The following is a 27,654-nucleotide window of genomic DNA, read 5'->3' on the forward strand; positions in this document are numbered from 1 at the left end:
CATTGTCTGAGGTTTTTTTCAGTGTAATCACTGTATGTGAACTGGTAGTACTTCTCATACTGGAAAGCTCAGATGTGATATTCCAGAATGAATTCCAGATATTTAATATCTTGCCATTTAAGTAAAATATGGGTTGGAAGCCTCATCCCTGGAGACTTTCAAGGCCAGACTGGATGAGGCTCTGAGCAAACTGATGGAGCTGTAGATTCTCTGCTCATTGCAGGGAGGTTGGATTAGATGGGCCTTTAAATGTCTCTTCCAACTCTAATGATTCTGTGATTCTATAATTTACGTAATATTCTCCTACCACTGTGCATAGGTGTTCTGCTTTTAATGGTGTACTCTAAGATTTGTCACTTGGGTGTTAATCTCATATAACTTTGCAGTTAGGCTGGATATACAGTTACATACATACAAATATGCAGTTTCATCTAGCTAACATACGTAAAAATGCTCGAGTTTTAAAATCTCAAATTCATAAAAGGAGTGATTTTAAATGCTTACAGTTATGTGAGTTTGTGATAAGCGTATGCTAATAGCATTTAAATTATGATTGCTAACATTGAATCATGCGGCTTTGTCAAAGCATTAAGAAAAAAATGAAGGAATGCTATCTATTCCACTTTGCTATGGTACTGTGAAATAGAACAGCCCCTTAGCTTACAGAGTGAAAACTTGTTTTCATTATTTCACTTCATCTTGTTAGGATTACTGTTCTAGTTTTATTTTTAAGTGTAGTCTCACCTGTAGTCCTTCATCTTTTATGCGGCTTTACTGTAACTTTATTTTTCCTTACTTTCATAATACTTGATCTAGGATAAAAACAAGGCTTGAATATTAACTTTTAAAAGAAAAAAAAAATAAAGGAAGTTCTACATTTTTACATGTCAGAACAGGTTTCTGAGATTACAGAAAGAAAAATAAAGTTTCTCAGAATCACAGAATGGCCCAGGTTGGAAGGGACCTCAAGGATCATGAATCTCCAACCCCCTGCCACATGCAGGGCCACCAACCTCCCCATTCAATACTAGACCAGGCTGTCCAGGGCCCCATCCAACCTGGCCTTGAACACCTCCAGGGACAGGGCATCTACAACCTCTCTGGGCAGCCTGTGCCAGCACCTCACCACTCTCATAGTAAAGAAATTCCCTGACATCCAACCTAAATCTTCCCTCCCTCAACTTAAAACCATTTCCCCTTGTCCTGCGGTTATCTACCCTTTCAAAGAGTTGAAGGAGTTTCACGTGCTTCTAAATCTGAAGTTCAGGCCAAATGCTGAAAATACCCAGTGAAATGAAATATTTTCAAATTCAGTGCACTTAAAGAAGTCATTAATTTAGAGATTCTCTGTGCCATAGCTTTAGTTGTTGAACAATTAAATCTGAGGCATCTCTACACACTACACATGCAGGTTTTCCCTGAAGGCAGAAAAGGAGCCCAAAGTGACTAACCATTAATCCAAATGCCTTAAGGCAGTCAAATTGCACAGAGTATTCTGGGCATCAAACCCTTTGACCTAAGAACAGGTATTTTTGACATTAAATTTGTTCAGTAGGATTTTTTTTTTACTTAGTGATGTGGTGCACATTTTTTAGTATATTGTAGCTTGGTTTCTTTTGAACACAAAGGTTAGTCATTTACCTGATCTGGGTATGCAGTTTCGTTTTCATCACAGATGATCTTTGAGGTAGTTACTGATTACAGTCGAAGAAGCGATAGGAGACTGTGAAGATAGCTCAGGCTTGAGGAAAGCTGTATCAGTTCTTAATCTCACCTTTGCTTGATATTTGTTGATTTCATTCATTTGATGGACAGAAGTTAACAGAAAACCAGAGTTCAGCAGTTCTGATCCCAAAACAATAGTCTGTGCAGGTTTTCCTGGTGACAAGGCAAGCCTTAAAAGTCAGAGGATATTTATCTTGGATGGATTTTTGGTTCTTTTCTAGTAAGTAACAGAATTTGGCAGAGAAACTGCATCAGTGTCTCAATGCACCAAATTTTCGTTGAAATTTCAGCACTTTTTGTAACTTTAATTATTTCAGGCTATTTATTTTTAAGTTGCGTTATGTTAGTAAAACTTCAGAAGACTCACCTGCTACACTGTGATATGAATTGAATGTTACTGAGGGAGTACTTTGTTATTTGTCCTTTATTTGTTATTCTGACTGGAATAACTATAAATATAGTTGCAGGCTGTACATTATTAGGGCATCTGCAAATGCAAAGCTATCATACTTAAATATTAAGATACAGAATTCTGAAGTATTCTATGTGTTCCTCAGAGTGCCTCAGCCTCAGAATAGGTTTTGGCATTGAACATGGCTCAGGAGTAAACTTGCTGGGCAGGCTGCAACTCTTTGTTGGTTTTGTGAAGCATAGTAGGAAAGCACAGTGAGTGTATACTAGCACTGATCAAAGCTATGAAAGAAACATAAACATTGATCCAAACCATGCCTGAACCCTGTTAAAACTATGGAATAATCAACAGTAAGGTATGGGAAGTTGAGGGACGTTGTTGGTACTGTTACCTGAAACAATTCAAATGTGTTATTCTGGGAAGATGTCTGTTAGCTCACTGTTCAGAGCTGCTGTAGCTTTCCCTTTCGGTGTGAATACCAGAGATTGTCCGAGTTGGTTTACATAGCTTCGTGAGTGCCCTCTACTGGTACTGACTGGTTCTCTTTCAAATTGTGTGTGCTGTAGTTTCATCACGAACATTTTCAGCATCTTCAGCTTCTGTCTTCAACATATATTTATCGTTTTGTCTCTATTTTAATGGGCTTTAATTGAGACCAGTTTTTTATTTTCATTGTACTGCTGCAGTGTTCACATGCATAGTGCTGATATGCATTAAAATGCCTTAAGGTTTCCTGAATTTTCAGTTCATCAAATATCTCAGGAGCTTAATGTGTCACATATGTCCTTCAGCTTGTGCAGCAAAAAAGTAGTTCTGATATTGCTGAGTTTTAGTCTGTTAATTGACTGTATTTTCTGTGGGTTTGTTTGTTTCATAACTGAGGCTGACTCCTGCTTTTGCAACCTTGTCTACGTATTTTCATAAGATTTTCAGATAAAGTTCAACAACATTGGGGTGATACAAGCTCTATCTTTATATGTAGAAACATTTATTCTGAAAATCAAGTCTGTCGCTTTAAAACATTACCACTGATGGTCTGGTAGCCATTTTGAGTATCACCGTAATTTAAAAGTAAATGAAAAAAAAATAGGGGGGGGAAGGGAGAGGAAAGTGGGGGAAAAACTGCCACCAACAATTAAAAGCTGTAAATGAAGCATTCTGGTATGTATTCATAGGAGGTAGAAATGTATGTTAAAAGACCATTCTGATTGTAAGCACCTTGTTTAAAAGAAGTTAGTGTAAAGGAGCAGCAGTCTTGACTCTGTCTCTGCAACTACTCATAGTGCTAACAGCCTTGTGTGCTGCTGCATCTTTAATGATCAGTAGTTCCCAGCAGGTTGGAGTGACGCTAGTCTTCTGAAACGTTTTGCTGCTTTACAAAAATAACACCTCCTAATTGTGGTTAATTGTGCACTTCATATGCTTTGTAGCACAAGGCGTTGCTCAGGTTTCAGTTTTATTTCCCATCTGGCTGGAATAAATTCTCGGAAGAGAGGGCTGACAAAGAGGCTGATATGAGGTGTTTTCTTTTCTATGAGTGAAATACTGTTTTACAGTATCCTCATTGAACCTGACCCTGTTACTGCTATATGATACTATGCATAGCACTGCACAGTATATTTATTATCTGAGTGATATTAGGTAGCTGTGTATACACACAAGCTTTATGAAATTCAGCAAGAAAGGAAAAACTACTAGAGAGGAATATATTGATGCAGCAATGTGCAATCATTGTTTGGTGATCAATTTGTGGAGTTTGTTAGCTTTGAAAATATCACATGCTGAAATAACTGGCTAAGAAAATGCTTCTGCCTACTTAACGTGCCACCAGTCCGTACTGTAGTTAGTACTCTAGTCTGAGGACTATCTTTTGGACATATTTGGGAATGTTAGCTTCTGCATGCTACTTGCAATGCAATACTTCATGCCACACAGGTGTGCATCAGAGCAAAAATACTATTATGTTGGCATTATAGATAGCTTGCTGAAACAGCCTTGATAATATGGCTTCGTAGATGCCCTGTGAGTTCAGCTTCTTTTTTTTTCCTCCTTGAGTCTTTGGTGGAGAGAAAAAAGTAAAGGAGGACTGAATTCTGGGTAGTGCTGTGTGGAGATTGAAGCTGCAGTCAGTGATCTTTATGAGTCCCTCTCCTTCAGAAACCTATGATTGTATGATTGGAAATGACCAATGTTACATTTTACATTCTTGCAAGTACCAAGTTGAGTGTAAACTGCAGTTCATGATTTGATTATTCATGTTAAATCTTGTTACTCTTCCTTTGCCCTGTCAAGCAGTGAACATTCCAAGATATGCATCTGCCATATGTTACTTACAAGTAAAAGAAAAGGAAGACTATTATGCTACATCAAGCTGCTTTGGTTTTAGAGGAACTGATAGTCTGATTTTAGCTGAGGAACTGTAAAAGTCATATACTCAAAACTACAATTGTTACACTGCTCAGTTTGGGAAGTTAGATTATCAGAAAGACTACAGACAGTTGTCAAAGTTAGTAATACAGTATGTGTGGTGTCACAGTTTTCAAGTACCTTCACAGAGGCTGTGAGGTATAACATAACTTGATTCTTAATTATCCTTACAAGAATGATAACTGGGAAGACTGTACCGCATTTTTGGAATATTTTTGTTAGTCACCATTTAAAATACAGTTTGACTAAGAATTTGTGTTTACACAGTCTTTCTTTGGGAGTTGCTCTCATGATGCTTTTGGGAATGCAGTTAACATACTGTAATGCTTTAATTGTTAACTTTCCGAGCCACCTTGTATCTCCCCTTTTATCTCCTCCACTTGTTCAGTGATCAGTTTAAGCAACAGGAGAAACTGTTTAATTTTGCTAATGAAGATTTGAGTGACCTGAGGGAAATGAAAAAATTAACCTGTGGCAAGCAATACTGTATTAAATAACCTTTCAAATGCCATTTTATTTAATAAAACATTGCATATACATCCAGAATTTTTAATGTAAGGTTTATGTTAGTGGAATCAATTGATTTTTAAGCATTTTTCTGTAACTGACTGTAGTTATATGTCTTAAACACTTTTCCCTATTTCTACCTGCAGTATGGATGGAGCAGATCTGTGTTTTGAAATTGTGAAGAGAGCAGATGCTGGATTTGTGTACAGCGAGGCTGTAGCCAGGTATGTATTCTAATTTTAATTAATCCCACAGGATGAATGGAAGAAAATGGACTATATTGTTGCAAATCTAATAGTTAAAAGTGGGAATACTATAAATAATCCTGTTTCCAAATCTGAATGTTTATTACAATAATTAGCATAATAAAAGAATTTCAGAACTTTTTGTCTTTACTAATTTTATATTTGGGTGAGAATATTGAATAAAATAGTATTTTACATCCAATATCTAATTCTGTCTTTGTCTTTCTATGAATCTTTCCTATGTTGGCATTTGGTGACTTGGCCTAACAGGTGTGACTTCTACTGGTTGTGCTAGTGGGACCCTCTTCTTTTTTATATGTTTTCATGTATAGTCAGTTCAACTTTTCACTTACCAGATGAGCTAATATCAAAGGGAGTATAAAATTGTAGGACAGCAAAGCCTCATGTCCTAATGACATGAAAATTGAAATGAAAGCACATGGGATTCACATATTTGCTTTTCTAGACATTTCAGATTTTTAGCATCATAGAAAGTGGAAAGTGATCTATTTAAACTTCCTGCTAGAGGCAGAGTCAGCTCTACATTTGGGTCATGAATTTTGTCCATTTGGTTCTAGAAAGACTCCAAGGACAGGCATTCCACTGTGTCCCTGGAGAACTTGATCCAGTGTGAGCATAATGGTGTCTCTGTAACCACCCAGAATCTATTGGTTCAGTGTATGGCAGTTCAATGTATGACTTCTGTGGCTCAGTTAAGGGTTTGGCTCCATCTTCTCCATACCTCCTCTTAGGTATGGAAAAACTATTACAAGGTTCTCGCCTAAGTTTTGCCTTCTCCAGAGTAAACATCTTGTTTTCTTCAGCCTGTTGTAGAGCATGTGCTCCAACCTCCTGTGCATTTTGATATCTGTTGAACTTACTCTAAATTTATCAGTGTAATGAAATTTTTCCTTGAAGTGTTTGTTATGCTTTTACTGAGTAAGTTCAACATGCTGTGGGATATGATAGGCTGACAGGGCACGCTGCTGACTCACTTGAATCCTCCTGTCGTTCAAGACCCATGACTCCCTTTCCAGCAAAGCTGCAACTCAGCCAGTACCACTGGAGCCTCTATCCAGCATGTACCTTTGAAGTGGTTACTCAGTCCCAGGTGCAAGATGTTGCATTCGTCCTAGTTGAATTCTCTGAGCTTCCTTTTGGCCCTTTCCTCTTGCTTATGTCCTTCTAAGGGCAGCTCTGCCCTCTGTATTTATTACACCTGCACTTTGGTGTCATTCACAAACTTGATGAGCATACGTTCTCTTTTCTCAAGATCATTATGGAATCACAGAATCACAGAATTGTAGGGGTTGAAAGGGACCTCTGCAGGTCAAATCCAACCTGCTTGCTAAAGCAGATTCCCTACAGCAAGTGGCACAGGCATCCAGACAGGTCTTGAATATCTCCAAAGGAGGCAACTCCACAACGTGGGCAGCCTATTCTAGTGCTGCATTACTCTGTCAGTAAAGAGGTTCTTCCTTGCGTTTGTCTGGAACTTCCTGTGTACCAGTTTCTGCCTGTTGCCCCTGGTCCTGTTGTTGCTCAACACCAAAAAGAGTTCACCCCTATCGATTTTGCTCCTGCACTTAAGATATTTCTAAACAGTTATAAGATCCCCTCTCAGTCTTCATTTCCCCAGGCTGAACAGTCCCTGCTCTCTCAGCCTTTCTTCATAAGGGAAATGCTCCAGCACCTGATCATCTTAGTTGCCTTCCACTGAACTTGCTCTAGAAGTTCCCTGTCTTTTTTAAACTGGGGAGCCCTGAGCTGAACACAGCACTCCAGGTGTGGCCGCATCAAGGCAGAGCGGACAGGGAGGATCACTTCCTTTGACCTGCTGGCCATGCTCTCTTTAATACACACCAGGATACCATTGGCCTTCTTGGCCACAAGGGCATGCTGCTGGCTCATGGCCAACCTGTTGTCCACCTGGACATCCTTTTTCTCAGAGTTCTTCTCCAGCAGATGATGGTCTCTAATGTGATGAGACACAATGTAATATATATGAGTAAAACAATTGAGAAAGTATCCTAGAAATTTACTGGGAGTTATCTACTTCAGCCAACCTGTTAATATCAGGGTCATGTTCAGTTGGGTTTTCACTGTCTCCAAGGATGGAGGCTTGACAACCTCTTGGCAACCTTCAATGTTCAATCTCCTTTAGGAGACACAGAGGAGAAATAAATTAGTCTTCAATCTTGCTTTATCAGGCAAGTCAAGATCTTGGTTCTGTCCCATTGTGGGTAAATCAGGCACCGATACCACTTTTTTTCCTTATCTTGTTTTGTTATGACCCTTGAATCTTTCATCATCTAAAACAGAATTATTGAACGTTTGAAACGTTTATATAATGGAAAATGTAGATTTTTCTTTCCTAATGTTCCCTTGTGTTCAATCAGAATAATCCTCAAACTTTAGGTTTTGTTATTCATTAGACATAAACTCCTGTCTGCTGAACTTGTATACAGTTTAGTTGGTTGATGTTTTATGTGGTTAGACTCTTTAAATGTAGTTATCTGCATAATAATTTTTCCTGCAGGATTGTCATTTATCATGTCTTTGTTTTTTACAGTCATTACATGAGACAGATATTGGAAGCTCTACGTTACTGTCATGATAATAATATAATTCACAGGGATGTGAAGGTAAGATATGGGATTTTTTTCCATTGCTGCATTAATACGAAGTACTAAACATTGATAGTTTCTCTAAAGGAGAGGAAAAGGGGACCTATATAACAGAAAACTATTTAATGAGCATGTGTTTATTTTTATTGTATTGTATGAGATTATCACTTATCACTAATTCTGTCAGTATAGAACATTTGGGAAGTCTTTGTTCACAGATTACATATGCATTTGATTGCAATTACTTTGGAAGTCATTTTGATTTCTGCTTCCTGAGTATTCATATGTGTTTGCACTTATTTTCTTGTTACGAAAACCTGTGTATAAATTAATTGCATAAATAAAACTGGAGTTTTTAGAGTAATTACATCATTTTGACAGCACAGATGAAGCTATCAAATCATCTAGACCAAAATTCTTTAGATAAGTGTATCCTTAAATGCTAGAATACTGGCAGTACTACCCACAGTTTACAAACAGTCTTTAATATTAGTTACTATGAGAACAAGTTTTGGAGGAGAAATACAGGCTGTAGGGGCACTTTAAAATGCTTACAACTTTAGGAACACTTTAATAACACTGTATATATTATGTAACATTTGTGTGATTGTTTGTGGAAGTATTTTATCCCAAAGCATTATGGTATAAGTAGTTGGGAGTTTAAACCTAAGAATTTTGGTTTGTCTCTCTTCAGTTTGAATACATGCTATTTGTTCATTTTGTTGTCCTCTTAATCGCTGATAGGTTTCCTGATCTTGTTCTAGTGTGAAGGTTCTGAATCCTTTTAGTTGTTTGCTTATAATAGCATGTGAGTTTTAGAATGAACACCATAGTTATGTGGCTTTGTCTTCCTGGGAGCTGCATTACTTGTCATTGGAGGATGTCCTTGAACAAAAGCATATTTCAGTTTCAGTGGCCTTATTCCTCAGAAAAATGTAGATATGTTTTTACAGCTTATCCAGTCTTTGAAAATTTTAAAATCACTGTTTTTATTAAATGCCATCCTTAGAAATAAAGCTACTCAATTACATGAGTGTTTAATCTTGATAAAAGCTGAGCAGAAATATTTTAACTATAAAGCTCATGTATAGATCATTAAGTTAACTGCAGCATCTCAGCTCTAGATGTCACTGTAGGCAGTGTTTTGAAAGGAAGTAAGGTAAGTGAATGATTTCTGAATTATATGAATGAATGAAAGTGAAGTAATAAGGATCTGTAAGGTCGATACAGTCATTCTATGATTCTGTGATTCTGCATTTTTTTCCTCTTTTCTGTGTTATTTTAAACTGCAGAATGTTTGATCTTGATCTGATTCACAGGAAAATGTGTACCTTTTAGTCCCTATTAGAATTAAGTGTCTTGTAGGCATTTTTGTGCTCACTTGGCTCTCAACTAATAAGAAGTCAGATTAGGAATACTTCAGTCTGCTGTTGTCTGATGCCAGAAACTTCATCTGTTTTTCTTAAGCAACAAGATGAACCAAAGCTGACTGCAGCCTATGATAAATTTACATCTCCCATGTCAGAATCAAAACATGAAAACTTTCACAAGATGGCCTCTGCTTGCCTTAATTTCCTTCTCTTACGAGAGGTCTTGAGTTTCTTTATCTTTTGTCCCTAACGTTACTTGAAAGTTTGGTAATCTCTGACCTTTGCCTTATCTTTTGGTTAATGTGGTTCTGCTGCTGGGCGCTACATTTTCAGAAGCGGTTTTGCTGAGAAGTGCTGCTTGCTGAGAATTTAGACTGCTTGACATGCCACAGAGCTCAACGGCTACATAGTTGGATACCTTTTGATCTGGAAGTTCATATGTTCCAGTCACTCGCTCAGCCATTCAGAAAACCTGCATCTTCTGAGCTGGCCATTGCAGCACATTTTGAAGGGGTTAACAAAGGGTCTTTTAAACCCTTTGTTGTGCATGTTTGCCCTAGTATTTGATGTTCCTGCTATAGAAACCAAGTATTTAATTTTTGATTATATAATTCACAATTCACCTGAAAACTTCCAAGTTAACACCAGGATGACTAAAAAGCACAAGAAGTTTAGCACATGAGCTGCGTTTTCCTGAAGTGCTCGTTTCTGTATCTTTTCCACACACCTCTCTGTTTTGAGAGGTTTTTCCTCTGTGAACTGTTGAACCAACATATTACTTTAGTTGCAGATTCTCAAATTGCCCATACTGCACAAAGGTTTTTCTACTCTTTAATATGGAATAAGCCAACTAATGCAGTTCAGAAATGTAAAGGAGATGTCACTTTAAACAGGTTCTATAGGAAAATACTAAAAGTATGTATTATTTTGGGGGTACTAAGAAGAATTGGTGAAATGGGATTTTACCACAAACATATTTAATCAGTAGTTCCCAAAATTTCATCCATTTTCTTCCCTTTTTGGTAACTGCAGCACTAGGGAACCAATTGGTCTAGAAAAGCAGAATAATAATTACTTAAGCCTATACTGTCACCAAAAATTCAGTGTTGAAGTTTACATCCTTAGACACCTTGCTGGGCTGAGGTTCCCTAAGTGTAAGGAAGGACAGAAGTTAGGGTTCTTATTTTGAGCCTGTGCAAAAACAAAAGCACCCTGACGGTAAACTTGTCATGCAAATGTCTACTGCTACTGATCTAAACACAGTAGTCTGAGCAAATTTGAACTGCTTTGGTTTAGTCATGGTTTAGGTGTCTTGTCCTTGGTTTTTGCACAGTATGATGCACACCCACACAAACCAGCCTTCATGCTCAAGAGCTCTTTCCTTTAGCATTCTGCAGTGTTAGACTCTGAAGCTGCCCACTTAAGGTTTTTCTGTAGATCATTTGTTAAGCATCACAAGAGAATTCTGTAGAATAAGCAAATGATGGTTTCTATTTTCACAAGTAGCATTGTATTTAATAAAATACTATGTTCCTGTGATTTTTCTGTCTTTTTCACTTACCTCTTTATTGAACTTCTGCAGAATACAAAGCAGGTGTCAAATGATGTGAAGTCTTGGGGTGCCTTTTACAGGAGGCCTAATATTTTGTATCTAACACCATATGCCAGTTTTGGGTCAATGTAGTGTTTCTGTAATGGAGCTCAGTAGTAGGGTCGGAAAGACAGAATTGCTTGCTACACTTTATTGTGTAGTTTGCAGCAAATGATTGGGCTTGTTAAAAAAAAAAAAGTCTGAAAAAATAGCTGATATTCTGTAACACTTTCTGCATTCATTGGACAGCTTCCCTTGATCTCATTTGGAAGAATAGGGAAAAGACCACGCTACAAGAATGAATTCAAAACCACTCCTGTTTTGTACTCCTTTCATTCTGTTCATGGTTCTTAAATGTTTATTTTGAGTATAAGTTGTATACCAGTAAATAATAACCATTTATGCCTACCTAAGTAAACTATAAAATTTGCCTCGCAGAGTTAAATTCGGAATGTGGAAATTCTGTGATTTTTTTTTTTTATATTTATGTTAAATAGTACCAGAGGTTAAAAATAAGTGCATGTATGCATTTCATCCTTTTTTCCCTCACTTCATGTGCATTCGGATATCCCACAATTTTGTATGACTCGTGTTTTACTCACTCTTCTGCAAGTGGTCTGGGTTTAAACACTAATGTGAAGAAGGTACCTTCTGGAGTAACATGTGTTAATTCAAATTTGATGTGGTCTAATCATGTAACACTTTAGGGCGATTACATGTTGGACTTCAGTGCTGGGCTGTCTGCCAGGTTACACAGCTCTTTGCTCGCAGTGGGATGGGAGAGAGAATTCAAAAAGGTGAAAGTGCAAGAAATGATGGGTAGAGATATGGACAGTTTAATAAGGGAGAAGAAGAATAATAATACAAGAAGTGATGCACAGTGCAGTTGCTCACCACCAGCTACCCAGTGCTTAGACAGACTCAGAGCTGAGCTTCTGAGGGGAAAAAAAAGGGTTAATCTTGAGTGTATTTTGTAGTTCTCTGTGCCTTCTTCCTTAAGCCTTTGACAAATGATTAATCTATTTTAGAGAAAAAAAAATCTATGCTTTTCCTTTTTTTTTTTTTTTTTTTTTTTTTTTTTTGGTAAAGAAAGCCCAGAAAACCTGGGAATAATGGTAACAGATGAGAACTATGTCCTCTATTTCACACTAGTTTCTTCCCAGATCAGTTAGAAAGAAAACACTGTCCATCCAGCAAACATAAATGTATTTTTCTTTACGTGGGTAAAGTGGCAATGCGCAGTTCTCTGTGTGAATTACATGAATTCATTTATTGTGACTGCTGTTGATTTTTAAAGCAAGACTGTTTAAAAAAAATACAAGTAATGTTACCATTTTATTTAAATATTTCCCATTTGATATAGAAGTCTCATTGTAGCAAGTCAAAATGAGCTGGCTGTTAGTAATATTCTCTTAACATCTTTCCATCGTACTTCGTACTGGTGAGGTGTCTTCAATGAAAATATCAGCTCTGCGTTGGTGTTATTCAGGTGTGGATTTTTTTAAACAGACTGTACAGACTTTTCTTAAATGTTTTATCTAGCAGAAGGGTTGTAACTGGATCTATGCTACTCCTAGAAACACACAGACAAGTAAGGAAGTTTTTAATTTCTACTAGATAGTTTAGCTTTGAACAGTCTTCTTCTGGAAGCAATACATAAAATATGGGCCTGAAAATATGGTACGGAAGAAAGCAGGCAGTTAAAATTATCTGGATGACAAGAATGTTTCTTTTCACTGTTCTGTAAATCATATGGTTTTGTCCAATGTGGGTGTTTTTTTGTATTTTACTCAGGTGTCTGGTGAGGGAATAGTATGATAACAAAACAGTTAGAAAAAATAGAAAAAAACAAGCAGTAGCAAAAGAAGCTGCAGTCTTTGCAGTAAATTCACCTATTTCTACCTTCATGTTGTAACACGTGTGAAATGTTTGCCCCCTCCTTGCCCGAGCATCGTATGTGATAGCTGTTACCGTTACGCACAACACAACGAGCCATATAAAGATACAAAAATATTTAGCGAACTTTGGCTGACGAAACTTCTGAAGTCCACGTTTGTACAAGTTTTTTGTGACTGCTTGGGAGTGTCGTGCATCATTGTTTTTCTTCAGCGTTGCATACTGACTTAAAGCGATTGTACACAACATGATGATTGTAACATACGTGCAGACGTGCATAATGATAGTTCCGAGGTGATACGCTACTCTGCATACATCAGAGCCATATGTCCATTGGTGCCCTTTTGCAAAATAGCCAGCCACAAAAGGCATGGTGCTACATACGAGCAAATTAGCAGTGATGAGATTTACCAGATAAATATGCTGTGTTCTTTTTGTGGATGCTTGTCTTGAAAACACCCAAGCAGCGAGAATATTTCCAAAACTGCCAGTAATAAATAGGAAACAGTAGATGACTGGGAGAGCTACAGTAGTAGCTGTCGATGGGTGAAGAACGCATGTTGAATTTCTCATTTATGCCAAGTCTTCTTGAATGGATGATGAGAGCTGAAACACAATTAAAGGAATTATTCTTCTGTAATGTGCATCTAATATATCTTTTTTTTCTTCGTATTTTGAACTTTTTAACTTTTACTTTTTCTTCTCTGCTTTTCATTGTTACCAATTCGTAGTTGTTCTCTGTGGTTATCATTTTCAGTTTGCATGAGCTTACTGTTTAGATGTTCTTTTACTGACAGATTTTTGGCAGTAAAAAATACAAAGCTGACTTATGTTAAAAAAAAAAATAATAATGTGCTTAGAATCTAATAAAATAAATGAGGAAACAGAAGGATGAAGGTAGAGTCTGAAAGTAACTTCTGTGGTCTTAAGTTATTTCTCAGTCTTCTAGAACACTTGTAACCTACTTTGGAAACCACTCTGGACTATTTCAAGTTAAATAAGCAAAATAAATACAAAGCATTTCAGTATTTGCAGAAATGCACAGGAGTATCTCTTACCTACATTTAAATTAGAGTTAAACTGTACGTGATTCTGGAAGCTAGTTGGATGCTTTTTTTTTTTCTTTTTTCTTTCTTTTCTTTTTTTCTTTTTTTGCTGATGATAGTATCTAACTTACTTAGGGCTCTAATCTTAGGTATACGTTATGCATAAATGATGTAGTCATGAGCATGTAAATGATTGCTGAAAACTGATATATTTCCAAATTTAGTTTTCAATTTATTCTGTATTTCTAGACTGTAAGCAAGAAATCAGTTCTAGTTGTTGTTTAAAGCCCTGTAGAATGACTACATATAAAAATGAGTCTTTGACTTACTAACGTATGGTGAAGAGAGATTATCATTTTGTACAGGTAAAAGTTCAGTAAAGTGCAACTTAGCTTTAATTGCATATAAAAGTACATGGGAAAAAAAAATAACATTTCAAAGTCACAGATTGATTAAAAAAAAAAAAAATTAAAAAGCCATAAGCAAATGAATTCAGATTCCAAAGAGCATTCTTTGTAACTATAACGAAATACCCAGGCACCAAGTAGATTACATTATAAAATAATTGTAAAACTTCTATTTAAAAATATAAAAATATGCTATAAGCCATGACTGGCAATTTGTAAATTAAACCAAATTTTTTTGCAGTTGTTGAATCTTTACCTAAGTCCCATATAGATCGTTGAACCAAAGTATATTAAATTATTTAATTACAGTGAGTTACATTCACAAAATAACGTTTGGACTCGATCCTTTAGACATCTAACAATTATTTTTTTGTGAATGTTTTGAAGCAAAGAAGTAGCACTTTTAAACTTACCTATGCAAGCTGCAAGCGTCTTCCTTTGGAGAGGGAATTTTTGTCCAATGTCCTTTTTATCTTTACACCGATGCAGTGAAAAGGATGATATTTAAATCTGGAAAACACAGTTAAGAAAAATGCCTTTGTGGCATAAGTAGGTTTTCAGAATGTGCCTTTTCTTCTTTTACAGTGTCAAAAGGCAGCTAGAAGCTTAAAGTTCAAACCAAAAGATGTTTTCTGTGCAAAAAGTCTTTGAATTTAGGTCAGGATATGCCTCCATTAGAGATTTTAAAAGAATGCAAGATAAATGTGGAAGAATGATTCTAACAGTCCTTTGGCCATGTAATTATTTCAGAGAAATACTTAAAATACTTTTAAGGCGTGGAGCTCTTGTTACTATCACGCTCTTTGAGACTGCCCACTTCCCAGAATGGAAAAAAATGAAGTTCATATTTTGTAGGTGAGAACTTTAACTGCAGTTTAATTGCTCTTCAGATCCCAGAATTTTCACAGAGCTGTCCATCTGTTCTTGAACTCCACATGCAACAACGATAATGACATATCCATGTCTGCCCTCCTGTCAGTGACCAAATGAACACATCATGTATGTCCTGTCAGATGATGCATTCTGTGCAAGCAGTTTATAGCTGATGCATTCTCAGCTTTCTAACCATTCAGGGGAAACTGACTTGGCTTGTTTCCAAGAAATAGGAAGTTTAATGTAAGTCATCCAGAAGGCTGATAGCCAGGACAGTTTCCTTCCTGAAGAAGTTTGATCACAGATCAGTCAAATGCTGCTTAAGTCTGCAGAACATAAAACTTCTGGATTTACCTCTGTGTGATACATCTGTGGTTGTCAGATAAGGCTTTTCAGAAGCAGTAAGTTCCTTTATGAGAACGGAGGAGGTGCTGTATTTTATGCACTTTTAGTATTGTTGTGTCAGTTTTGCTTTGCATTTAAGGACTCACAGTGAAAACACACTTTAGGGATCTCAATGGATTTAATTATTCAGTCTCATTATTGATTTTATTTATGTTGCTGTAAAATGATAGACATGTATTCTGTCCACCTTGTTAGGTTAGACAATTCATGTCATTTAAAAGTAAATTTAAGTGAAGGAAGCTTGCTTGGAATATTAGTAAGTAGCTTGTAGTGCTGTGGTTCCTTTGCATGCATTTTAATTTTTATTCTGTGTTAAGCTTTACCTTCTTTTTCTTCTTTTTCTGTTTGAATAAATAACTATATTAAAATCTGCTCTAATAGAAGGATTCTTATAGTAATTAAATGTCTAATAGTCTCTTACGGAGTCTTAGAAATCCACGTTTCTGTATTGTTCCATCCAGTTTTAGACACAAGAGTACATATCCTGAAAATTTGCTAAGTGGAGACCATGGTTTTATGCCAAAAAATGGTGTGAGCAATTTCAGTTAGCAGTTAGTTTTGTTGTTATTTAACTGGTTATTACGTCTAGCCTGTTGTATTTGTAGTTCAATTACCATAATTCTTTCTATGTGAGGAAATTATGCTACCTTTTTTCTAAATTACTGTATAATGGCTTAATATACTGAATTATAATCTATCAGAATTCATTTTGTAACTGATTAGTGAGATGGGCAACAAATGAATGGGACATTGAGCAAACAAAAAAAAAAAAAGAGAAATTGGTTCCAAGCACTGTCACGATTCTTGTACACTATTTCCATTTGTCTGACCTACAAATGGCTTATTTTATCTAATGCATATTTGATGATATGCAAACAGTACACATGCATCTCTTAGGCAATTCACTCTTAAGTTCTTAATAATGATCTTCATGTATTCTCTTCCCCTTACTTATTTCTATTTCTAGCCCCCTTAAACCATGATTATTATACTTGTTTCTCGATTTTATATACTAACAAACAGTGTGTGCTGCCTTTTTTCATTGTATGCAAACCTATTTTGTGGCTCAAAATCACAAAGACGAGAAAATTCACAGTGGGGAAGCCATTTCGGTTAGCCATTTATAACTTGTACCTAACTGTATTATATAGTACAGCCATAGGCAACAGTGATCCACACAAAAACCACCTGGCCACTACCTCTCCCCTCCACCTGCTGGAGATGATAGAAGACAGCCCAGTTAACCTCATATCTTGTGCCTGTCTCAACTTGTGTGAATATCTGGGCTGTTCCTGTCAGGCAACAGAGTGTAATGTGGATTGGCAGCAGCTGCTCCTTACAGGATGGAAGAGGGCTGCAGTCCATTTACCTGTGGCTCCTGTGGCAGTCCTGATTCTCTATCCCATGGAAGGCCCAGGAGATGCCCTTAACCTTGTTGCTTGATGGAAGAAAGGCAACTTTTAGGATAGGGTGCACAAAAGTGGATGCCCCTAGACAGGGCCACTATGGATGCTAAGGCTGAACTATACTAAATAAATGTGTAACATGTTAAATATGCATCAATCTTTAACATGAGATTTAATTTCCAGTACTTGGAATTTGATCTATTGTATAGGTGTCCAATACGCTATTTTAATATTTTTGTAGCCCTCTTTTTAATGTTCAAATAAAAATGCAAAAAGAATAAGCAAAGTTTTGTTGATTATGTATGTGAAGTGTATTACATATTTGATATGCAGCCCCATATAATTCCTCTTCACTCAGTGCAGCCAGGCAAGCCAAAAAGTTAGAAACTCCTTACTGTATGGCATTTATTACCAGGATAAGTCTCTAAAATGCATTGACTACTGCAAACATGCAATTCATGTCTTCCTTCATGTAGCTGAGTTAGAACTTTGACTTCTGATTCCAGTTTTTTTTTTTGTTTAATCATCAGAATTGAAAGTTTATTGGCTGTATAAACTTCTAAGAGAGATGCCATTCGTTTTCAGTTGCATGTGTAGATCCGGGAGAGTTGTTGCAGGCTGTCAGGTGAAGTCTGTGGTGACTGGAAAAAGGGAAACGTCGCTCCCATTTTTACGAAGGGTAGAAAAGTCATCTAGTGAGTCTCAGTGTCATCTACCTGGACTTCTGCAAGACCGTTGACAGGGTCCCACACCACATCCTTATCTCTGAATTGGAAAGATAGTGATTTGAAGAGTGGATTAGTCAGTGGCTAAATATTTGGTTGGATGGTTGCAGCAAGAGGATTGTGGTCAACAGATCTATGTCTAAGTGGAGGCCAGTGATGAATTGTCTGGATGAGGAGCTGCGAGATATGGTTTAGTAGCTTGTGGTAGCAGTGGTAATCAGAACACGGTTGGACTAGATGATCTTATAGGTTGTTGTTTCCAACCTTGCGATTCTATGATTCTATGAATGGTGTCCCTCAGGGGTATATCTTGGGACCTGTGCTCTTCAACATCTTCATCAACAACCTAGACAATGGGGTTGAGTGCACCTTGAGCAAGTTTGCAGGTGACGCCAAGCTGAGCGGTGTAGTTCACAACAGAAGGGAGGGATGCTATCCAGAGAGACCAGGACGAACTTGAAACGTGAGCCCATGTTGAACTGAAAGAGGTTCAACTAGTCCAAATGCAGGGTGCTGCACCTTAGTGTGGGCAATCCCAGATACGTATACAGTGTGGAAGAAGAACTCGCTGAAAGCAGTCCTGTGGAGAAGGACTCTGGGATCCTGGTGAACAAAAAGCTAGGCATGAGCCAGCAGTGTGCCCTTGCAGCCCACAAGGCCAACTGTGTCCTGGGCTGCAGGGGTGGCCAGCGGGGGGGGGGGGGGGGGGGGGGAAGTGATTGTCTCCCTCTGCTCTACCCTCATAAGGTCCCACCTGGAGTGCAGCATCAAGGCCTGGGGCCTTCAGCACAAGAAGGATGTGAAGCTGTTGGAGTGGGTACAGAGGAGGCCATGAAGATGATGGGAGGGCTGGAGCACCTAGCCTGCAAAGAAAGACTGAGGAAGCTGGCCTTGTTCAGCCTGGAGAAGGGTCTGAGGAGACTTCGTCGTATATATTTATATACCTCAGTAGATGTATTTATGAGAGCAGCTCTTAAAGTAATGCCTCTTATTGTATTAGTCCACAAGGTCAAAGGCAGATGTTGGTTGTATAGCAGTAAGGGTTGAACCTTGCTGCCAGTATCCCATTCCATTTTGCTGCCATGTGACAGGTGGCAGCAAAGGGGCAGTCTGACACAATGGCATCTGAAATGGAAGTGCAGATGAAGCAAAGGTGTCACTGAATTCCTCCATGCTGACAAAATTGTACCCATTGAAGTTCATTGATGCTTGCTGAATATTTATGGAGGTTGAACGGTAGATGTGAACAGGGTGAGATAGTGGTGGTGTGTTTCAGCAGTGGTGACAGAGATGTGAGAAATCCAGTCACATTCTTGACGGCCATGCAGATTTTTTCAAGCATGATATTCAGGGTCTTGTTCATTGCTGGCAAAAAAATGCATAGCTAATGGTGATAACTATTTTGAAAAATAGTGTTTTGTAGCTGCGAATTTTCTCTATCAAGTAGTGTTACTGTGCACTGTGCTCTTTTTCCCTCATAGTTTCCATGGAAATAAATAGGAGGCATTACTTTTGGAGCAGCATATTTAATATTGTGAGAAATACTGACCAAATCAAAGTTCTCTAAGTTCATGTTTAAATCTACTCAGCTTGAGCTGAGTACTATGCTGAATCAGTGGATATAAAAGAGATGGCAGATTTTAACTTGGTCTTTGTTAGACTGGTTTTGTTTTTTTGCTGTTCATTGATGATTTGTTTTCAGCAGCTTTAGAATTGCCGTTATAATTCAGCAGAATAGGTCCAAAATTGTAGTTCTTATACTGTTTGATGAATTGTGAGAATCTGCAATATAACTCCGGTATTTCTAGGATCCTTTGTGATATAGAAAAGGGATAATATTGCACCCATACCTTCAGCTATTTGGTTGTCATTAAATAAGCACGTTTATGTGCTCTGGGTAGTTGTTTTGCGTAGAGAATCGCTAATTAAACGATACCTTTTAAACTGGAAAGCATAAACTTACAGTTGACAGTACTTAAAAAAATAATCTTTCGGTATTTTTAGACTTCAGGACTTCAGTGCTAAAAACTTCAGATTTTTTCCCAGATGAAATACTCTGTGCAGCCTCCAGAGGTCTCTTTTACTATTCTTGATTTTCAAAATTCGGTAAATGTTTACTGGGCATGATAATTTTTACTTTGATTTTTCAAAAACAGTTTTTAACATGAGAACTGTTCTGATCATTGCAGATAAAGAGGAAGCTTTCTCTGTGGTTTTCTCTCACTATGCTGTAACTCATGTATGTTCAAGTTAATTGCTTATAAGAGCTTTTTAGCTTTTGTATGAGGCTCTTAAGCTTTTGAGAAATTGCAAAAGTACTAAAGCAAAAATAAAAATCCGAAGCATGGTGATAAAGGCAAAACTGATGCAGAAAAGGTAGATTTTCTTGACTGCAAATTGGAAAGCTTTGTCTCCAAAATGAATTTCTTGCTGATAAGGAACATTGTTATGTCCCCTGTCAAGTGTTTTCATCAGACTTTTAATGTGTTGTTGACAATACACATGTAGAAATTTTTTTGTGTGTGAGAAACAGTGGGTATGTTTTCATTTTAAAAGCACACAGTCATCTGTGTCTGTGGTTTGAGATATTCCGAAGTAGCTGACCTTGCTTTTTAATAGGAGCAAAGATGTACTAACCATCTCTGTATGCAAATTTAAAGGAACCAGTACTCATCATTTACAGCAAAAAGCAAAATAATCCCTGGGGGCAGCATGAAGCATAATGTACCTTTCTGGTATACTTTAAGTAATTGATTCAGCTTGCAAAAATACAAGCTTAGAAGTAAACCCTAGCGTTTTTTCATCTTCATTTTTATCTCATTTTCAGTTGTTTGATACTCAGCCATTTCTCTTCTATTCATGTTCTTATATCTATGCTTAACACTCTTAACAATGGAGTCTGAATGTTAAGGTTTCTTTCATCTTCATCCTTTCCCCTCAACTATGCCCACCCTCATGAAGTCTGAACAACTTCTGTACATGGATTTTTCCTATCTATTAATATTTACAAGCTGTGAGTGCTAACAGCTCTGTAGCACCTTCTCTGTTTTCTTGGATTCCCTTGGCAGGGTGCTCTCAGTAATAGGGAATATTTCTGAGATGGAAAAAAGGCTGGCCAAAGAGTCTCAGCCTTACAGAGAATGTGTTGAAAATACATTTAAAACATTGGTTTATTTTAACTTGTATGCTTTATTTATGCTGTGCAACTAAACTCCTTCTACCCACCCTGATTCTGTATGTGATTTCAGAGTGAGTATTAAACTAAGGTGTTCACATATATATTTTTTCCAGTATAAGGAATAATGTGACTCTTACTTATTTATCACTAATGTATGATTCAGTAATGTGAGTTATATTTCTCTCTTGTGGTTTCGTTGATGGATATTGTGAAAGAGGTTGTTCAATTAAGGTTTCAGATTTGGGCTATAATTTTCTTACCTAGCAGAAGATGCCAAGTTGTAAGTCCCAAAGGTAATAAGAGTGAGTTTCAGTATAGAAATAAAAATGGGTTGTTCAAGTCAGATACAATTGAATGTGCTAATAATTAAAGTTATTAGCTTGTTTCTGGCACGCAGTTTTGTTTTGTGGCTTATGCTATTCAGAGTCTTTAAAGTGTGGTACAAATACAACATCACAATCAGATTTGCAGTTTGCCATGAGAAAAAGGAGAAACAAGAGGATGGACCCTGGATTATTTAGCAAGTCTCTTTTAGTATTTTATGTTGAAATTCAGTTGAAGTTTCAATACATTACTATATTTGGCCCTCCTATCATTTAGGAAGCATTGCTAAGATGAGAAGTAACATAGTAACACTACTGAATTGACTAATGATGGGATCACCTGAAATGTCACACTGTAATTTTCAGCAGATCTCTCAGGAGCTTCCAAATTCTTTGCACTTGACTATAATGTCTTGCAGTGCCATCTATATACCCTCAGAAACTGGTAAAATTGATTTCAGAAAAAAAAGAAAAAAGAAAAAAAAAAAGATTAAATATTAAAACATAGTAAAAGTGCCTGTGTTTGGAATTTGTTCAGTCGTAGTTCTTTCCTACATGACAATACTGTCTAGTTTCAGATCCTGTTCTGAGCCAATTGGTGCTTCAGGCCTTTGACATCTTGAAGCACTGATTTGCACACTTGTGAAAATCTGTCATCTGCTTATTTTGTTGTTTTTGTTGTTGTTGTTGCTGTTGTTGTAATTGCTATTCCTTTAATATCAGACTCTGACAAAGAGCATACAATTATTTATTCCTGTTTCCCCTTTTACACACCGTACCTGGTGTTACGGACCTAATGCGTCGTCTTTCAGTTTCTGAGCTCAAGCATTTACTTGTTTTATGTAGTCTGCATAGAAACTGTACCATATAAATTATGGAATATCGTAATGATGGCTTCTCAGTTTTTTTCTCCTAGTTTTAATAGTGACTTTGCTGCTTTATTGCTGTTGAACAGAGTTTGGTATCATACCCCTTTTTTAGGATTGACTACCTTGAATATTTGTGTATTGCTTAAAAACTTTGTCATCTCCTTAGTCTCATTCATTCCAGATAGCACTCAACAGAGTTGATAAATGAATCTATTTGGATATTCTTGGGTAATGTCCTGAAGGAAAAAATATATATATTTATTTTTAAAGCTTTATTTCCACTTTTTAACTAGTTCCAAAATAAGAAATATCATCTAATATTCTAATTTCTTTAGGACCTTTTGTGAATGATCTTGCTAGAGTCCATGTACAACATTATCCCCTTTGTCCTGATGCTTCTCAAGTCTACTGGAGAGCTCCTTTGCTGGCTCCTCTGTAACAGCGCTGCTAGAGCTGATAGGTGGTAGATGTTTTTTCTCAAACAAATTTATTCACTTTTCCCTGGGCACCTTATCTACCCTAGCTTGCCTAATTTTATATGTTTTCGTAGGTGCTGCAATTGCCTAATATAAACACTAAACTGTAGCTTCTGAATCTCATTCAAGTTTTGAATCACATATGCTTTTCATTCCTTATGCACAGAGGTTAATTAAAGTGAAGTAGTATGTAATGTAATATGTGGTCCCGGGGACTGTATTACTCTTTAATGTTTTGTTTTATTTTTTAAATCATCTGTTGATATTATACATGGCTTCTGGTGCTCCTTCTCTACAATCTGTAAAGCATGTACAGTTTATAACTAGCTTCTATAAAATCAGAATATTTTGCTGTATAATTAAAAATCTTCACATTTTGTGACAGATTAGGTATAAAGCCATGTGATCTATTAGAGAATTGGTAATCATATTTAATATTAAAGTCTTTCAGTTAACCTGAGCAATATTGGTTGTTATGTGTTAAGCGTAATAGAATCTTCTTTTGCAGTGATAGTGCCTAACATCTACTATCCAATTAGTTCATCTTTCTGGATTCTTGTGCTAGGCATGTAAATTACTCTCAGTATAAGTGTCTGTTTGCATGTCTTTTGGTCTTAACAAGCTCCACTTTCAGCTCACCTGTTTTAAACAACCTTACAATTCAAAATTTTACTTTGTGCCTGAATCCATAAACCTATAAATAGACTAGATGACTGATCCTGAGCAAAGAACAGAGCTGATGCTTCCAGTGTTCACAATAGCTAACTTTTCCGTTCTGTGTATGCTCAGTTTTTTCCTTGTTGAAATACTTTGTGTAGCTGAAGTCACCAAATTTGTTGCTCAGAGTTTGAAGGAAATCCTAACTAGCTGAAAATACCCATGTCATCTCTCCTTCACAAATTTCTAACTGATTTCTAACCAGTGCTTAACTTTACCTCAAGTACTCAACCTTGACATTCATTAAAACATTGAAAATATAATAAAGGGTTTGAGTAATAAAGGAGGCTTGATTATTTTGGTTTTTATATTTAATGAAGCAAATCTCCAGTAATTATAACTGAATCAATGGCAGCTGTGTTCTTCACCTCATTTTTGAGCCAGATATGTTGCTAAATTCTCAAATATTTCCTTGCAAAAATTCTGTAAATACAGTTCAGTGCTGATCTCTTTGAAACCTGTTAAAGCAGACAGTACATAAAGGCTTTAATGATTCATGTAGCTCTTTTGAATAGGACACATTACTTCTGCAAAATGCATCTGTTTATGAATTGCTCATATTAATATCTGTATACAAGACTCCTTACACAGGCTTAAACCACTTTGTGGACATCTCCCCAAAGACTTAGTGTTCTAGGTTAGTCCCACAGAAGGTGCCTGAGATAACTTGAAGGAAGTTTCCTGTTTTGTTTTCTTGGATAAACAAAAGGGAAATACTTCTGAAAAGTTTCTTCTCATTTTCACAAACAGAAGTAAGACTTCTCATTTTGTAATGGGAAGAATGAAAAGAGGTTAGTATCCATCAGTTATTGTATTTGGCGCATCTTAAGCTGACGTCCGAAAGTGACACTGAGAAAAGCTGTTATCTGTTGACTTGATTAAGTCAGACTTCTTCTTTACAGAACTTGAATGCGGAGTGGTAGTAGAAAATCTCTCTTGCATATATTGTCCAAGTTTTATTTCTGAAGTACTTTCCAGAGTCACACTTGAATCTCCGTGAATTCTTCTACAAATAAGTTGGAAGACAGTCTTACGGACGCTACTGGACATTAGGAAATACATAACTGGATCTAAGCAGCTGTTAAAAGATGAAAATATGAGCATAACTTCATTGCATGTGTGAATTATTCCCTTCCAGTAACAGGATGGCTCTTGTAACTGTGATGTAATGTAGACAAATCGGAACATGTGGTATGGAACAAAACATATGGTGAAAATAATGAGTACAATGAAGGAATTCCTTGCTGTCTGGGTGTATTTTACTGCATTGGGAAAATTAGCTCTTTTCCTTGAAATTTTCAGTAGGTTCTTGGCAATTTTAACATAGGAAAGTATCAAAAGGAGAAAAACTGTCCAAAAAATGATGACAATAATATAATTTAAAATTGCTTCTGTTATTGCATTCTTCTTATGCCGATAATGAAAGCACAAGGTAGAATTGCTGATCTCACTTGTGAAGAGAGATGGTACAACTACTAATGAAAATCCTGTTAGTGCAACTGCCCACACAATGCAACAAATATGTATACTTCGGGTAGTATTTAACATCTTAGGTCGTTTCACAGACTTATTTATTTTTACGTAACGATCTAGGCTAATTAGTCCTAACAGTACTATGCTAATGTACATGTTCATGTAAAATAGAGTTCCTACAATTTTGCATAAAATCCATCCAAACATCCATGTGTTGTTGAAAATGTGGTACAGTATTCGGAAGGGAAGACAGAAGATCAGCAAAAGGTCTGCGATGGCTACGTTTAGCAAGTAAACTTGGATGGAATTCCTTTTCTGGTGAATGCACAGGAATGCAAACAGGGCTATAATATTTCCAACCAATCCAACGACAAAAATAACAGAGTAAAAAAGTATGAGAGCAAGTGACAATGCATGGTCTTCTAAGTCACAGCTTGCTTTGGGCGGAATTTCTGATGCATTCGTGGGTAGATCACTTTGGTTACCCCCAAAAGCTTTCGTGTATGGAAGAGTGGTCAGTAAATCAGCTGAAGGTGCAGCCATTTGTGAGGATTTTCTTAGCTGTTCTGTCAGGATATGAAGAAAAATTGTAAATATTAAGTCATCACAGGAACACTGTTACACTTCATTGCCTGCAAAGCATTTATGTAATATAAATAGCACTGAGTCAGCACTATTATATTAGTTTCTTTTTTATTATTTGTATCATTGGTATTGGTAAGGTATTTTTTTCCTTTTGTGGAATGTTTGTAAATCAGGATTATGCAAGGAAACTGATATTAGCTTGAAAATTACATTGCTTCAGTAACAGATGTTTTCATATCTTCCCTTGTTTTCGTAAAGTTTTTAACGTAACTGAGAGTATATTTTTCACCAGTAAGGTATAATCTGGGAGATAAAAATCAGCTTTGACTAATGAAAGGAAACCAAATGCAAACTCTTAATCAATATAGCAGAACAACAGTTAGCTGTTTAGAGAGGTAGTTAACAACCAATTATTAGCAATACATTTTTCTCCCTAAGTTTATATGCCATGGTGTTAAAAGATTATGTAAATAAGTTTATTTCAATTTTTTTTAGAGAGACAAGCTAATATTCCCCTAATCTGAAAAGAAAATCATTTTTGGTGTTCTAAATGTAGATCTCCAGCAACAATAAGAAGGAGAAAAAAAAACATTCCAGGTCTTAAAAATGTCTGATATGGGTAAGGTGGTGAAAATTGCAACATTTTAGATAAGAGGCTTAGTAAAAAGTGATGTACATACAGAATCTGAATTATTGAGAGGATATTAATAATAAAGTATTATAGCATCTCATGTTGGATGATCTTAAAGTTACATTAGATGTGGGCACTATGTTCCAGTTTTACAAGTACAGCTGTCTTTTCATATTAGCCACTTAGTATGGTATGGGATAAAGTAATTACAAAAATTGTGTCTGATTAAAGAAATACGGTACCTTCAAATGCACATTGAAACCTCTCAGCTATATTAAATGTTATGTTTATGTTGATTTTTTTGTAAAAAGATGTTTGACATCATGAATTGCATAATCTATAACATTTAGGTGAATGAGGGCAGGAAAAAAATCAGTTACACTGCAGATACTTCAGAAACACAATTAAGAAACTAGCCTAAGTTTTGTCATCTGTAAGTAGGAATGCATACTTAAACTGAGAAATACGTAATTCCATGCCAATTGATTACAAAGGTCATTAGCACCTTCGAAATTAAAATAAATTGTAAGAAGAATTTGTTTTATTAAGTATAAAAGAAGCCACTTACCATTTGTGTTTTAAGAACTTCTGCTGATTTTGAAAACCACTGCTGAAGAGAGGGAGGAGTAACGCATATGCATGTCCTCTTATTAGAAAGCTGGAGTACCAGCTTCTCTATGAAAGCTTGAGAATCAGCTGACGCAGTGCAATTAGCTACAAGGGGAAGTTTGAACTAGTGTTGCAACTACTTCTTAAAGATATTTTGAAGTAGCAAAAGCCAACTTACTGGAAAGATTGACTTTGGTGTTAACTTGGACTTTGCTGGTTATATCATAAACTTTTACTGAATAGGAGATTGGGATTTTTTTCATAGAAACTTTGTTTCTTGTGACCAACCTCAGCGTTTTCCTTTTTGGTAAACAATTGTCTTGGTACACTACATCTTGATACTGGCATGAAAGTAGTATCACTTCTTCAACATTCATGCACAGAGTGAAGCCACGCTTGAAGTGGCACATTTTTGTTACCCTGGTGCAGCTTTCATCCACCTTGCTCAAAGTGAGAAATCTGAGGTTGATTTTTTTTTCACTTAAACTAGCAGCTGTGATACGTAGGTCACTCTGAAAGAAATGCCTCCTGTTTATTTGCATGAAAAAACACATCAAAGAAGACAATAACACTATTTGATAGAGAAAATTCCCAGCTACAAAACACTATTTTTCAACATTCTCACAACCATTTGATATGCATTTTTTGCCAGTGATGACCAAGAGCCTGCATGCCACACTTGGGAAAATCTGCACCTGCTGGTGGCTGTCACCACTGCTGAAACCACACACTGCCTCACTGTGCTCACACCCACTGTTTGGTCTCCATAAAAGTTCAGCAAAAGTCAATGAGTGTCAATAGGTACAATTTTTTCCGCATGCAGAAATTCACCTTTGCTTCATCTTCGCTTCCATGTCAGATGTCAGTGTGTCAGGCTGCCCCTCTGCTGCCATCTGTCACATGGCAACAAAATGGAGCTGAATGGATCTGAAAGGAGGTTCAGCCTCTACCATCATTCCTCCCACATCCAGCTCTGATGTCATGGGCCAACAAAATATAACAGGAGGCATTACTTTTGGAACAGCTTAACAGTTTCAATAAGGCAGAAACAAAATACTCAGAGGTAATTCCACCTGGTAATACTATTTAAAACAGGATATAAGAGATTTAAAATTTACGTTTTTTAAATGC

General features: G+C 36.7%; 3 protein-coding genes across 11 annotated transcripts in view; 1 reads left to right on the top strand and 2 right to left on the bottom strand.

The window, feature by feature from the left end:
• Positions 1-27,654, top strand: part of CASK (calcium/calmodulin dependent serine protein kinase) — a 195,196-nt gene that overhangs the window by 82,572 nt on the left and 84,970 nt on the right. For all 9 annotated transcript variants that reach the window (XM_048937650.1, XM_048937674.1, XM_048937683.1 and 6 more), the window contains exons 4-5: positions 5,218-5,295; positions 7,889-7,961. In XM_048937650.1, coding sequence (XP_048793607.1) covers positions 5,218-5,295; positions 7,889-7,961 — 151 coding nt within the window. The remainder of the gene's footprint in view (positions 1-5,217; positions 5,296-7,888; positions 7,962-27,654) is intronic.
• On the bottom strand, positions 9,674-16,582 carry GPR82 (G protein-coupled receptor 82). Its single transcript, XM_048937875.1, has 2 exons — positions 14,667-16,582; positions 9,674-13,406 (listed from the first exon to the last, which is right to left on the bottom strand). The coding sequence occupies exon 2, from the start codon at positions 13,371-13,373 to the stop codon at positions 12,390-12,392; it is 984 nt and encodes a 327-aa protein (XP_048793832.1). The 5' UTR covers positions 13,374-13,406; positions 14,667-16,582; the 3' UTR covers positions 9,674-12,389.
• On the bottom strand, positions 22,306-26,841 carry GPR34 (G protein-coupled receptor 34). The gene is made up of 2 exons (XM_048937862.1): positions 26,483-26,841; positions 22,306-25,264 (listed from the first exon to the last, which is right to left on the bottom strand). The coding sequence occupies exon 2, from the start codon at positions 25,239-25,241 to the stop codon at positions 24,051-24,053; it is 1,191 nt and encodes a 396-aa protein (XP_048793819.1). The 5' UTR covers positions 25,242-25,264; positions 26,483-26,841; the 3' UTR covers positions 22,306-24,050.

The sequence above is a fragment of the Lagopus muta genome, chromosome 1, assembly GCF_023343835.1.
Source record: "Lagopus muta isolate bLagMut1 chromosome 1, bLagMut1 primary, whole genome shotgun sequence".
Taxonomy (NCBI): domain Eukaryota; kingdom Metazoa; phylum Chordata; class Aves; order Galliformes; family Phasianidae; genus Lagopus; species Lagopus muta.

What these genes read in the sequence shown, in the direction of transcription:
- GPR34 (XM_048937862.1), bottom strand. Translation starts at nt 25,241, where the DNA reads ATGGCTGCACCTTCAGCTGATTTACTGACCACTCTTCCATACACGAAA.
- GPR82 (XM_048937875.1), bottom strand. Translation starts at nt 13,373, where the DNA reads ATGAGAAATTCAACATGCGTTCTTCACCCATCGACAGCTACTACTGTA.